General features: G+C 40.7%; 1 protein-coding gene across 1 annotated transcript in view; it reads left to right on the top strand.

Moving 5' to 3' along the window:
- pdlim7 (PDZ and LIM domain 7) overlaps positions 1-15,176 on the top strand; it is a 31,739-nt gene that overhangs the window by 13,461 nt on the left and 3,102 nt on the right. Inside the window, exons 4-9 of the mRNA XM_035669246.1 lie at positions 2,609-2,636; positions 3,538-3,734; positions 13,165-13,217; positions 13,508-13,751; positions 14,247-14,427; positions 14,618-14,738. Of these exons, the coding sequence (XP_035525139.1) occupies positions 2,609-2,636; positions 3,538-3,734; positions 13,165-13,217; positions 13,508-13,751; positions 14,247-14,427; positions 14,618-14,738 (824 nt within the window). The remainder of the gene's footprint in view (positions 1-2,608; positions 2,637-3,537; positions 3,735-13,164; positions 13,218-13,507; positions 13,752-14,246; positions 14,428-14,617; positions 14,739-15,176) is intronic.

The following is a 15,176-nucleotide window of genomic DNA, read 5'->3' as shown; positions in this document are numbered from 1 at the left end:
TAATAATCAAGAAAAGTGAAGTCATGCTCTCAGCAGAGGGATGGATGAGGGTTAGTCAGTTATCATACATGAGCCAGATGTGCCCCCTTCTGCCCTGTCTGAAAGTTTGCTGTGGTCATTTCCCTTTCGGTCTATGTTTTATCCCATTCAGTGGTGGTTTGGTTTATTTTCTTATGAGAATTTCCCATGTGAAGAAGATGAAATTAGGGCGTTGGTTTGTGGTATGTGTTGGGGATTATTACACATCATAACTAACTGTGACTTTGTGAGTGAAATCTTGTTTAAAACATTCATTTCAAAACAAGTTATAAGTCTGTTTAATGAAAGAATGAACGGTTTTCTTCTTTCACCTTTATCTCATAGGGAGTGGTGTAATGTTTTGATAGACCTGTAATAAGCCAGCATGTTTACTTAACACCAGCCTTACTTTTTCTGCGCCCTGTGCCGTCTCTATTTCTCTTCTCCTTGTGGAGTCCAGCTATTGTAAATATTTCACATTCTTTCACTCTTTTTTTCTTTTTACCCATGACTCCCTTCCCATGAATCCCTATTCTCCTCTCTTCATCTCACCCTCTCCCATTGTTATTATATTGTAAGACAAGCAAATATTGTTTTTCTGAAACACTTCTCGGAGAGGAGCTATTGTCAGTTTTATTTATCCGTATCTTGGCTGCCGTCCACAGTTTCTTTTATGTTGAGAGAGGAGGACAGCCGCACGGCGATGAGATATGGTCTATTGTTTGGTTTAGTGCCTCATTTTGTTCAACACCAATGATCATCTCCTGTCTATTTTATGGTAAGGTTTAGGCTTCACCCGGAGCCTTTTTATAGGGAGTGGAATCAAAACAATATGGGCAATAGATTTTCGACTTCAGAGAAAGGCGATTGTGTTTCATCTACAGGGACACACTAGGTCCACATTTCAGTGCTCACTGTCAGTGAGGGTTGCCTAGAGGGTTGCGGTTAGAGTATATCAGTAACGTGTGCAAAGTTGATTATATTATCAGGGGAGATTTTTTTTTTTGTGATGAAATTTACTGACTTTATCTAACATCAGCCAGCAAGGCGAGCATGCACTGGCTCAAATAAGTGACCCATGAAATGAGGCAGGAAATGATCTCAGAGTGGATATTCAGTTTGAGCGCAGGTCAAACGTGGACCAAGCAAACTTATTCCATGAAACAGTGACTTAATCATCTCCACATTTGTTCGTTTAAGTCTGCCAAAGTATTTACAGCACACAGCAGCGTCATACACATTCCTTATATCCCTGTTTTTAAGCGTGACTCATGAAGTGTGGGTTAAGGCGAGCTGAAGCACTATGAATGTCACATTGATTTCTCTTCCCAGAAGTGTGACACGCACAGACATGTCAGTATGCCTTCCCTTCGTTCCTCTCTCTGTATCTATACAGCCCTGTTGTCATCCTGTCTTTACCATCGCCCAATCAGTAGTTGAGCAGGCAATGGCATGAGCAATTATTCATTTCTCATTGTCACAGGAAGCGCTGTCTATTGTTTTGTGTGTGTGACTGTAGCCTGAAACACTGCAAAGCAGGTTCATTCTTGCTTGTAGCTTTGTGTAGCATGCAAACCTTGGTCAGGGGGTGGTAGTGGTTTGTGTTTAGCTATTTTAAGAGCCAAAGGTGGATGCCTCCATGTTTAATGTGTAAAGATATTTAAATGAACCGTCTGCTGTGCTGCTCCATTCAGCGAAGGCACCACAGTGATGTGAATCCTGGGATTAGAGTTAAGAAGTGTACAGCACTGTGGCACTTGCAGTATTCTTAGCTATGTGGGTGAATCTGAATCTCAGCCCAAAACTATGTAAAAAGTAGGGAGTTTGTTGGTGTTTTAAAATCCCACCACAGAGAAAACTTCAGCGTTTTTACGACCTGCTTCTTTTCTCCCATCATCTCTATCGCTTGGAACATCTTCACTTATAAGCTTAATTGTTGAGATATGGGTGTGAGGGGACTCCTGAGACAACATTACAGGAGATTGCATGTGGCATTTCAAACACAAGCAAACAAGTCCAGTTTAACCAAATGTCTGAACTCAACTCAGCTCAGCTTTATTTGTATAGCACCTTTCATACAAACATGCAGCCCCAAGTGCTTCACACAGCAAATTGAAACAACACATAAAAACACAATGAACAACCATAAATAAAATTGTGCTACGTTAACATATGAAAACAAAGGTTATAGACAAACTGTCAGTTGTAAACATCCTCAATCCAACAGTAGAATTTGTAGGGGTGTTTCTTGGTTCATGTAGTTTTATGATGCATTGGATTATAATAAACGTTTTGAGTGCGTTCTTTTATTTCTTCAACTCCCTGTTGACAAATGGCCAAAACTACCGCAATAAGTCTTGTAAGAAAAAAAAAACTATTTCCCTGTAACTTATAACTGGGATCAGTCATTAGTCTTTATGCAATATGAGCTTGATATTGAACCTTGAGGTAAACTGGTACCTGTGTAATCAGAATTGGTTTAGTTTTTATTCTTTGACTGAAACATTGCTGAAAATGTTTTCTTAAATTTGTAACGGTGAGTTTATTGTAAGTATCTACTAATAACTGTCCTTGTATCTTCTGTTCACAGAGCTTTCAAAGCGGGTGGAGACCAGAAGGTAAGACAATATTTTTCTGACACATTGAGCTCACCTCTGTGTGAACACTTGGCGTTGGCATGGTCTGCTTCTGGACTACAGTGACACTGATTGAATTTGAAACTTTCTTTAATCGTGGCTCACAATTGGCCTCAACAGTGTGTTATGTCACTTTGTGTTTAAAATCACCTGAGTCACCTGTCAAGCTCACACAGAATCCTGCACTGTACATTAGCAAAGCATCAGTGAGTCGCTAAATGAGTTGTTTGCTGGATGGAGTGCTGTGAATATTGCTTTTGGAATTTTTCCTGTGGTTCATTTTGTGATGCCTTGCACAATCCCTGATACCAGAGTAACACTGATACATTTAGTTTCACTGTCAAAGCACTTGAGAGCTACTTAGTGATTACAGTTAGAATAGTACAATGGTGTCATGAACTGCTTTGTGCTGCACGCTGTTTTCAGTAAAGCAGCTGGAAGAAACGTTAATGCTTACACAAAGTCAACGTTCCTTTTTAGTAGGTGTTCTTTTGCAGTCTGTGCATAATGCTCAGTGAGAAATCTCATTAGCGAGACATGTCAGTCAGATATGACAATTTTTCACTTGGAGCATTTTCATTTTACCAGCAGTAGCAGATTACTTTGGCCAGTCTGTGGAAGACTGCCAACACAAATAAAATAGCTGTGTTCACACTTCTTAAGCACTTCTTCCGTGTGCAGAGAAAAGCGGGCAGGCTTTGACAGAGCTGCTCCTGCAGCCTGCAGTAATCATTTTCTATGAGAAAATATTGGCCTGCACTGAAAGCTTTCTTAACATAAAGCTTGGGATTGTGCAACAGCAGAAAGAACTTTTTCTGTGTCAAAAATGTAACTGCATGTTGTGCGCTGTGCTGCATTGTCTCCCTCTCCCTCACCCTCATAGGACCCACTTGCTCCGGCTTCTGTTCAGCCAAAGTACTCCTTTGCCCCCAGCACAACAATTAACAAGATGGCGAGGCCATTTACACCAGGTGGTGGTAGTGCCAACTCAGGACCTGCTATTAAACCTGTGGCCTACTCGCCTAAACTTAACACTCCACGCTCACAGGGCCGTGCCAGCATGCAGCAGCCACAGAATGGGTAGGTGGATAAATAAACACAATTACCTTTGCAACCACAATGTGACTAATGTGGTTTCACTGGTAATTTTGATGTCTCATTATTCTGGTTTTAAAATAACTCCTTCAGGATGTCTGCATAATGTTAGGAATTTAGTCAGTATGTTGCCAAAATGATGTCTGATTTTAAGAAACATTCCAGAAAAAAACACATGCTGACTCACTGCTGAGATCAACTTAAATACTATTTTAATATTTTAACAAACAAGATGTCAAGTACGCGATTACTTTTTTATAAACTTGTGCTAATGCTAAGCTGTGTCATGATATACTCTGGCTACAGAATAATTTAGGGGAAAAAGGAGGAGGTTGTCAGCTTTTGTCAAAACAGACCCAAATGATGTCGGCCTTTATCATTCAGATGAAAGCAAACACTTCATAGCAGGGAATATTTAGCTGACATATGCAATTCAAGACAGCTTCCTCCAGCTGAAAGACCTCTACAGTGGAAATGGAACAACAACAGTTTTACAGAGTTTAGTGAAGGATGTGTCAATAATCAGTTAGTTTTATGACCTTGTAAAATCTTTTTAGTGTTTTCTGTGGTTGTGTTTAGCCACTGTAGAAGTTATGATTTATTTTTTATATATAGATTTATTTTTATTCCTATCATCCTCACTGTATTTGTGATTATGTCCATGTGTGTAGAAATGGAAAATAGTAAGACTTTTAAGTTTAGTAAGAATGTGTCACACAAAATACAACCGACACACAGAGGCAAAATAATTCACCTTTTACAGAAGTGATTTGATTTGAAAAGTGTTACTGACTGACTGTGATTACTACTTGTATATATAATCATTCACAAATGGTTGAAAGGAAGGTCAATGAAAATACTTTTCAAAACTTTACTCTGCACTAAACTTTGAACTAAATTGTATTTCTTAGCTTTTAGAAGCTGCGAAACTGCACTCGCTTTGTCACTTTGTAGACTTTCTAAATCAGACAAAAGTCCTCCGGTTTCACATTGAATTACAACTCTATTTGCGTTATGCTTAAAAATAATTTTATTTGGTGGTGATGTCACCAGAAACTAGAAATTTTATTTTTACACAAGTTCCATGATTCTCTCCGCATTTACCGCACTGCAGAAATTATAGGGCCGTGCAGCTAAACAGCCAGTTATCTGTCACATAAGAGTACTAATGATGGAAAGTCTTGGACACTGTGCAACTGTGCTAACCCTTTTTAATCTTTTTAACCAACAAAATTTATGAGTAAAATACATTTTATGGGCCAAAAGTTAAAATAAGGTCTTACCAGCTCTTAGATGGGGCCCCTTCTCATATGTTGACTCATATTTGTATCAGTTGTGTTGGGAAAGTGAATCTTCTCTCCTTAAAAAACTTCATTCAGTTTATCTTCTGATCTTTTGGTTGTAAATTCTTCAACCCCTCCAACCTCCCCATGATAACTTGGTTTCAAAGCTGCCGTCAGCTCGACTGTGTATTAAAATGAAGTTAACATGGGCACCCTAGTAGCTCACCTGGTAGGCTTTCAGTCCTTAATGCAGCAGCCTGGGTTCTAGTCAAGCCTGGGCCCTTTGCTGCCTGTCTCTCTCCAGCTGTCATTATAAAATAGAGCCGCAATTCAAAAGCGATAATGTAAAAAAAGACTTTCCTGTGACAAAACTCTCTCTCCCACAATTACATCAAATAAATGTCAAAATTCTTCAGTCTTTATTTTACGGTTCAGTTTTTAGATTTTACAAGGATTCCAGAAATGGATAAAATAACGCATTTTTAATCATCCTGGAAGTGGCAGTGTAGCATGAAATGGTCTTGAATCATAGACCAGTCTGGTTCCTGTAATTTGGGTCATGCTAGTGGCCTGACTGCAGCCATTGGTGAGACGTGGTCTGTTGCTGTATTTAGCCTCACTCATGAATTGTGCTGCGTTCTCACACAGCTTTTACTGCCCCGGTGCTGGATTATTTAAGCAGCCTTGCTCGCTTACTCCAGAGAGGGCTCACGTGGTTGTGAAGTTTCTCTGCAGATGGTGGAAACGCATTCCTGCAGCCATCTTTAAGAAGACTGGAGAGCCTAATTATAACCGTCAGCCCACTGTTGATGAAGACATTGTTGGATGTCTCCAGACGGCAAACAGTTCGATGCAAACAGCACATGTCTAATGTGTCCAGGCCTGCCTTATTGAAACAGGTTTTGTGTGATCTTGTTTGTTCACAGCTTACTGTGACATCATGATGAGTCACTGCTGTGGCATTTATTGTTGTTTACAGAGTATCAAAGGATCAATTAGAATAACTGTGATGGCAAATCAGGCAATGGCGCTTTTCTGGCAAATTCTCCAGCCATTTACACAACTCTAAAAGCATTTGTGCACATGGATGAGAGGCACGTTGGGCAAAGGATTTGTGCCAAATAGACTGAGTCATTTTGGGTCACGGTAACAATAGATGATTTGACAGACAAACAATGCCGTCTTTGTCTCACAGAGCCTGCTGACAATAACAGCATGTCTCATGTCACTTCTTGCATGTTTTCTGCATCCTGTAGTAATTTTGCTCTTGCGTTGTGTAAAACCTCTGTCATGTATTGACATTTTCTTGTTTTTCTTCTGTTTAACTCAAAGCTGAACTCTGACCTCTCCCTCATTTTGTGTTTCCCTCTTTTTATTTTAACGCTGCAGATGGAAAGTCTTGACAAGTTAGTATATTTATTTTTTTCATTCACAGTCCAGAACAAAATGTTTGCTTGTTTGCCTTTTAAATTGCCATTCACACTAAATGATTCCTGTCCTTTATGTACAGTGGTTCACAACCTTTTTGACTTGTGACTTCTTAAAACAAAGCATTGTGTGCTTGCAACCCCTCTTAACTTAAAATTATTCAATAAAGGGATTATGTTGGAACAAAGATTATATAACCTAATGTATCTGAACAGTTGTTTCTGTTTTGCTAACCTGTTAGTTGACCGTCAGTTTGAGAACCACTGCTCTATTACAATTCATGTGGCTATTCATTAGGACAAAACAATCACTTCTAAAAGTATTTACTCATCAAAATCTCTTACTATTTATTGAGTTCTCCTCTATCTTCTGTCTTTTCTCTGTAAACTTCTTACAATTTGTCTTCATCTTATCTTTGGTCTATTCCACAGGGGTGAAGCAACTTACTATGATCTGTACCAACAATCAAAGTAAGGGGCAGCTGCATGTAGGCTGGTTTGTCAGCTTGTTGGTTAATACGGCCACGCTAGATATGACAGGAGGGATGAGCTGATTCAAAAATTGGGTTTATAGAACAGAGATGGAACAGACAAACATGCCACTTCATTAGTAACCATTCCTCTTTCATCCTCTACTTGCTTTTTGATAAATGCATGCCAGAATTGGCCCGAGCAACTGTGCTGAAATGATATGTGTTGGAAATGAAAAGCATTTTTTGTGCCGCCTGAGTTGTTTATCAAATTAAAAGCTTTAATATGTTGTAAAATCTTTCCAGAAATGAGGCCAGGTACTCTAGTCTGACAGTTTTTTTCCCTTTGACTCTAATGAATGTTATAAATACAATCTCTGATGTGGTAATGTCCATTTATGAGAGTCTATAGTGTACCCATGAGAAATCGTAGTAATGGGTATCCATTAGCTCGCTTAATGCGTGACCGTGATGCTGAGCATTAAGTGTTGCATGATCTGTTCAGGGTGTCCTCTATTTTCAAGGTCACCTGATTAGCTAGGTTGGTGTGAGTAGGAAGTTCCCTATGTGGGATTGTGTTAACCTGCACCTGCCGTGTGCTGCTGCTGGGTGTTTGTGCAGGCACGGCCTCAGGGTGGAGAACCTGCCCTGTTTTATCCCCAACGACCGCAGCAAGAAGAGGCTGATCCAGGACACTGAGGACTGGCAGCCCCGCACCGGCACCACCCAGTCCCGCTCCTTCCGCATCCTGGCCCAGCTTACAGGCACCGACTTCAGTAAGTCGGGGACCAGGCCTGGCATACTCAGTAGTAGAATGAGACAGAGAGTGATGGGTTGGGGGTGGGTTTTTCCTGGTAGTCAAGATGAGGTGTGTAGTCCTGTGACTGAACAGTTGATCTGATGCAATCTGATCATAGTGAGAGTGACAGCAGAGTGAGTGACACAGGAAAGGTGGATAACAGGGGTGTCCATTTTTCAGCTTTGTAGAGGGGCTTCACCTGTCGGGTGGCTCTTCTTCAATGACACCTATTTTGTCACGACTGTAACCCATCTGACAAATCGACGGCACGTCTTCATGTTTATTACAACAGAGGCTGTGAAGGAACAGCTCCATTTAATATATTGTATACTATTACTTATCGTGTTTGATATGCAATCAGCTGTTTGACTGTCTGTCAAACAGTAGGGGTGTGTGTCACCATCTTTATCAGTAAGGCGTGCTGATGTGTGTCTTTCCTGGATCTCTCAGTGCAGGACCCAGATGATGAAACCATGAAGAGGTCCAGGTAATAACTTGAGTGTCATTGATTTGAACATGTGCGCCTCCTCGGTCACAAGTGATTGTGTTTGTGCATTTGTGTGTGGATGCTTCAGTTTGGCAATTATTTCAAAAATGATCGCAACATTTTATATCTACCTTTTTTAGTTATATGTTGTTGGAATTTTGCTGCTTTAAACACGAGCGTGTCGTGTGATTTGGACATCTTTTGTATTACTAGAATAAGAATCTGCTTCATGTCACATTTTTTCTTTTTAAGGAAATGTGAAATGTGCTTTTGCGCTTTCTTGCTGTGAGGTAGACGAGAAGATTGATACCATTCTCATGTCTATACTCCAACTAATAAGCCAGCAGCCAGCTAGCTTAGCTTAGCATACTTAGCAACTGAAAATGGGAAACAGGTCTGACTGTACCTGACTGTTTCTCACCTGTTGCATTAAATTTTTGTAGTCAGGAAACTGTAGAGACATAACCCTCCTCGAATATTTGTACAGTGGTTTTTGTATGATTATTTAAACAATAGATGACCTGTTTAAACATTGAGCTTTAGAGATATTGGTAGGCAAATTTAGTTACTTTTGGACAGAGCCAGGCTCGCTGTTTCCTCCTTTTTCCTTCTTTGTTCTAAGCTAAGCTAACTGGCTGTAGCTACATATTTAACAGACAGATATGTCAGTCAATCTTTTTATCTAACTCTTGGCAAGATTAAAGCTTATTTCCCAAAATACTAAACTATTCCTTTAAGTTCAGTTTTAATATTTGCCTTCCAAACCTTTCATATCCTTTATTCTGTGTTTACTCTTTCACCTGTTTTTAGTTCTCTGGCACTTTTTCACCTTTTTGTGAACTTTACTCCACTTTCTGCTCTCGCTTGCTCCTTTTTTGATTTATTCTCTCCCTTACAATCTATTTCCTTCCTGTCTATCTCCGTTTCATATCTCTGTTGCTTGCCGTCAGGGAAAAGTTCCTCACTGAGATTCAGAGTCCCCGCTATGCCCGTCTGAGGGATTGGCATCACGACAGGTCTGCCCGCGCCCTCAATATCAAATCCTGAGTGACATCCTAGACGTCATGGGGGATGCAGAGCCCAGCCAGAGCCTGCTAGCGATAGCCACACCGCAACGACTACGTGACAAAGACGACGAAGATAGTCGACCAATGGCAGTTAACAAATTCACCTTTCGGATACAGATGGGGGTGAAAAAGAAGTTTGGGGAAAAATAAGAAAAGCAAACCAAAAATAGAAGAAACATAGCCTAGATGACAAAGCCCAAAGTGGAACCTTGCATACTGAGCCTAAGTGTAAGATCTCCCTCTGAATTTCTGACTTGATGATTGTTGACAACACTGTGGACCACTGTCTGTAGCCCTATTTTCCATTTCACACTGCGTTACTTGGAGTAAACTGGTGGGAAGGTGGGAAGGGGGGCTCAGCAGTGGGAATCGCCTTTCTGTTCCTTATTCTTCTTTGATTGTGAAGTTCAGACCCTCCTTTGATCTCTGTCTGTCTGTCTCTCTCACTCTCTCTCTCTCTATCTTCTGTTTCCATTTATTGAGTTCTTCATCCTGTTAGTTTTCATTTCTGATCCCCTCATCTCGTAGGCTTCTCCAACCATTAAGAAAGAAAAGGAAGATAAATCTGTACTTTTGTTTTTTTCTGCTGTCATCAAAAACATAAAACATCTGAAAAAAAGCAACTCCTGCTTCTCTGTCCTTTCTTCTGTGTTTCCTTTCTTCTTGTTTATTCGACATTCAAGCTTTGAATGATGCATCTCTTGATGTACAACTCTTATTTCTCTTCTCTTTCTTTAGCTGAGTCACAGCAATTTCTTTACTCAGCTGGTGTACTGGACACAAATGATTATGTAGAAGCAGGGCTTTCCTCTGTATGTATGCAGTTCTGAAATAATGGGGTGTCTTCTCAAAGATCAGGGTTCAAGTTTACTTGTATTACCTTGGAGAGAAAATTGTTGTGCAGTCAGGCATAAATACAACAAATGGGCATACACACATGAAGTAATACACAATCAAAAAGTGCAGAGGAAATGCAGACTTTACTCTGTTGCCCTTGCCTGAAATAAAAATATCCAAGAGTATTTAAAACTTGATAAAAAAGAAAACATTACTGTATCATATTGAGAGTTGAGATAAGAAATGGCTGCAGCTCAGAGAGAAAAGATCTGATAGCTAGTTGCACATAAGACTTACGAAACTGAGAATGTTTTGATGATGAAGCACCATATAACTTGATTTATGAAAAGAAAGAAAAAAATTTCAGGAAAAAGGACATCTGGAAACTATTTAAAAACCTCGTCCATGGACAAGGTACATGATTTACTACTTTAGGTGACCAGGAGAAAAATGTTGGATGGTTGCTCTTTACAAGGTGATGTTGCCTAATAGTTTGTGAATGAGAAGTGCTCTACCTTATGTAGTGTGAGGAAGAAATATTAAAATTTTATGGCAGCAGGAAACTTGATAGGCAATGCATTAAAAAAAAAAGGTAAGCTTTTCCGCATACAGAAAACTGAAAAAGGAAATTAAGGTTAGGCTATACGTTTGTCTTTGGTAATACTGTCAGTCATTTAATTACCAATTACACAATTATTAAACAAGTAACTAAAACTAGGCCAAACAAGTTTAAATTAGTTGCACTGTACCAATAAGTATATCCAGACAACCTCACCCCACACTGATTGTCAAATATCAAAACAATGTGGAGAAATTTCAGCAGATAACCGTAACAGTAAAAAAAAAAAAAGTTTCACCCATGTTTAATATGCCACATGTAACAAAGAAAAAAACGACTACAGCCGCTTAATTGCAAAATTGTAGTTTTCTTGACATTAGGAGCCTTGTAAATAATAAGGGATGAGGGATGACAGAAAGAGCTTGTTGCATACAGGCAGAACAGCTGTGCCTCCCTCTGCCCTCTATGAGGTGTGCCACCATTGTTTGACATTTTGTCAGTTGTCACATTCAGGTTCTTTGCAGAGCTGCAACACTTTTACCTCCTCACTGTGGAGGGTGACATATGTCAGTGGTTTCTTGCTCCATGTAAAATCAAAACCTGCTCCTTTCTCTGCCGGATGTTGAGCTGTTGAGCTGCCAACAAACTTTCCCCATTGTTCAGGTTGATGCATCCCACAGGAGAGGAAGCCAAAAAAAAAACCAAAACTGGTTAATCCGAAATCGGAGGTGTAAAGAGTGAACAGGAAATGTCAAGGAAACATTCCATGGGGTGCTGCTCTGCAGCATGTCCAAAACTCTGTATCGAAGGCAAAGAAAACCCCCTCCTGTCTGCACAGTCTGTGATGCAGGAATTGTGCACCTGCATCACACTGAGCCTCTCGCTGAGCAGATGGGGGAGGAGGATGTTGAAAGCAGTGAAAATGTCAAGAAAACATGATCCAGTCTGCTCCAGGTGGGAATAAGCAGCTGTAGAGGATGTACTCCAATTTGCACCTGCAACCTACACCAGAGTGAGGTCCAGCCAAACAAACCTCTCAAAGGTGTGTGAGAAAGTCAGTGCCACTGGCCTGTTGTCATGAAGGGCAGCACAGGACGGGAGTGTAGACGGGGCGCTGTTGTTGACCAGGATGTTTTTTTGTAGGTTGTTAGGTGGGGTCCCAGAAGGCAGGCTTGCCAGTGTGCGCTGGAGGGCAGCTGACCCTGGATCTGTATGTCAAACAGGCTGAAACTGTTCTGTCCTCTGTTTGACCCAGCTGCCAGAGATCCTTCTTATCCAGCCTCCTCTCCTCCTTTCACTCTGTTTTGCTGTAGTTCCTTTACAAATGTCTTCTGGTACGACGGGTGGTGGTCTTACCTTCCTTTAATTTAGAAAGATTTAACTTCCTCCCTGTCACCAGCCCTGGAAGCCATATTCTTGCTATTGCAAGGGGATTTTATGTCTTTTATTATTCAGAGAATGCTGAAAAATAGCTGTTTTTATTCTTCTTTCTAGATAGCTCCCAGCTGTAAGGCTATAACTTCTCCTGCCTCTGTAACTTCTTGTGTTTAGTTGTTGCTACATAAGGAGTATAATTGATAGGCAGACTTAACCTGATACAGGCGACGCTATAGAACAATGCAGTTGCAGGGTAATTCATTTCACGTTTTCCTCTTTTTCCTTGCAAATGAGAAATGATTTCATCATCTTTCATTAGTGTAATGTAGATGCCACAGTTGATGATGTAAACACGATAGTTGCCTAAGGCGGTGTTATATTTTTTCCCAAGATGAGACGTCTCCAGAGCTTACTGTCTTGGCTCAGAAGTTGTTTTTCCGTCTCAGTCATGGTTTGAAGATTTTCTGAATATGGTGACGCTTGCTGCGGGTAACAGAACTTTGAAATGTAGAAACAACTCTTTATTTCAACGATTCTTCCCATGGAGGCTTGAAGCGAAACTCCTCGGCATCCTAATCTGACAGCAGAACGCGTCTTGAGTTTCTTATTCTCTAACTTTGCCTGTGAGTGACGTCTATCAATCCGAGATGTTTGGGTTTCTTAAAGCTCTCATTAGTGCATGGCTCTCGAACCACTTCGATGTGGAGCTAAAAACGTCTTTACCGAATGCACACGGTCGTATCTGTTGTTCAGCGTTGATTATTACATGATTGATTTTTACTCACAAAGGCTTGTGTAAAATAGCCCGCAAATCAATTCAAATTCTATCACTGTGTGTTTTCTTTAACATTCACCTAAATCATAGACACTAAACCAGCTTGTCTTGCCACAACAGGTGAGAAACCCATGCTGCCTGTTGATACTGATAAACATTAATGATGATGCTTCTTATGATCATTCACTCAGAGGGTAATCTGCGGCACAATGTAGACAACCATGGCTGCTGATATCCAAACATGACGTTCATTGAGTAGTTACCATGGTTACCGAGAGGTGTGTGTGTGTGTGTGTGTGTGTACCTTTTCTAATTAGTCATTTTCTCCCCACAGCCTTGAGCCAACTCCCTCACCTGCCAAGGCCCAGGCAGCAGATAAACCAGATGGTGAGTTTCTGCTCCTGCTGATGCGTAAAAAGAACCCCAGCAGTATCCAGTAGAGGTTGTGCTAATAGATTCTTATTAAGTGTCAATACATGAACATCAGCGGCAACAAACGTGACACGCAAAACTGTCACAACATACATCTGGCGGGAGCATGTGTATTACATAAAAGCGTCCCCCTCCTGTTGTGAAATTATTCAAAGTCACAGCCAAGTTTTTCAAACTGCTGTATTTCCAAAACAGATCACACTGTTTTTTTGTTGTGTGTGTGGTTTTTTTTTCCTTTGGCCCAGGCTCCAAGACTACAGCTGCAGCAGCAGGCAGTTCAGGTCCTTCCAGTCGACCGCCGTGGGTCACTGACCCTAATTTCGCCGACCGCTTTCGCCCAGACAAGACCAGCACCGTCGTGACCCAGCATCAGCAGCCGGCCGAGCCGACGCCTATGCAGAACCGCAGCTCCATCCTGCAGGCAGCGCAGCAGGCACCTGAGGACAGTGGGAGGACCCCGTTATGTGGCGCCTGCAACAAAATCATAAGGTGAGGCCTCGCCGCCACATCTACAGTGACAGTTGGATTCATTTTATCGGGATAAAATACTCTTAATGTTGGCACCTCTCAAAGCGCTGTTAGAGAAATGACACATCATTTAAGACTTAAGTTAATATACACGATGACAGACTTTATGTCTGCAGTCAACATAATTAACACAGTTTGGAGACATTTTGTTATCAGTGGAGACAAGGATTATGCCGACTTTGAAATAATTTAAATCTCATTTCACAGATAACAGAGAAACCTTAGTTTTTATTCTGTTCACTATTGCAAGATAATTGAACAGCTGTTTTGAGGTGAAGATACAAAGTTCACAGCAGAACTAAAGACACATGCCCAGTTTTTAATCGCATTGTTCACAAAAGGAGCCAACATTTCTATTAGAGCTGTCCTTGTTTTCCCTGTTAAAGTGGAAAATTATGTAGCAGATTTTACTAATGCCTCTGTTGTGCTGTTAAACTGTGTGTGTGTGTTTTCCAGGGGTCGGTACCTGGTGGCGCTGGGACGTTCTTGGCACCCCGAGGAATTTACATGTTCACAGTGTAAGGCGGTCCTGGATGAGGGGGGCTTCTTTGAGGAGAGAGGGTCTGTCTACTGTACCAAGTGTCACGATAACCGATACGCTCCGAACTGCGCCAAGTGCAAAAAGAAGATCACAGGGGTAAGAGCTGCACTGTTGCGTTCAGAAAAATCAAAACACAAACAAGAAACATGGAAGGAATTTTAGCCTGGAGAGACATTTTAGGCTTGAATAAGGCGGCTGTTCTAAAGTATTCTGTGATTTCTCTGTACCGAACATAGAAGAACATACGGATGTAAAAAAAATTTACAACCTTTTCTCCTGTTATCAGGAAATCATGCATGCCCTGAAGATGACCTATCACGTTCAGTGTTTCAAGTGTGCAGCCTGCAAGACTGCCATCAGGAACCAAGCCTTTTACATGGAGGAGGGTGAACCCTACTGTGAGAAAGGTGAAAAATTGTTCAGTTACTAAACTGTAACTTTCTATTAACCATTCTACTTTTCTTTTTTATAACAGTTCAAAATTATTACAAAAATAATGTAAACAATATAAAAAAAAAAACATTTTTGGTTAGGTTGAATTAAATACTGTGGCGTATTAATGACTTGACTCCTTGAACTTCAACAGAAAAACATACACCAAAATGTACTCATTTCATGCTAATAATGATAATGATATCCCATGTACTGAGGCTGAGTCCTTGCTACAATGGTCATGCGTCCAAGTCCAAACTGTGGCCTTTGCGGCGTATCACTCCCTCTCTCTCCTCCTTTCCTGTCTACCTTGAGCTGTCATATCTAATAAAGGGAAAAAGCCTATATATATGTTTTAATAATATATATATGTATGTATGTATGTATGTATGTATGTATGTGTATGTGTATGT

This window comes from Morone saxatilis, unplaced genomic scaffold, assembly GCF_004916995.1.
Source record: "Morone saxatilis isolate NCDOM2014 unplaced genomic scaffold, NCSU_SB_2.0 Contig22, whole genome shotgun sequence".
In the NCBI taxonomy this organism is placed as follows: Eukaryota; Metazoa; Chordata; class Actinopteri; family Moronidae; genus Morone; species Morone saxatilis.
Note: the sequence above shows the minus strand (reverse complement) of the source record. Positions and strands in the feature narration are given on the sequence as shown.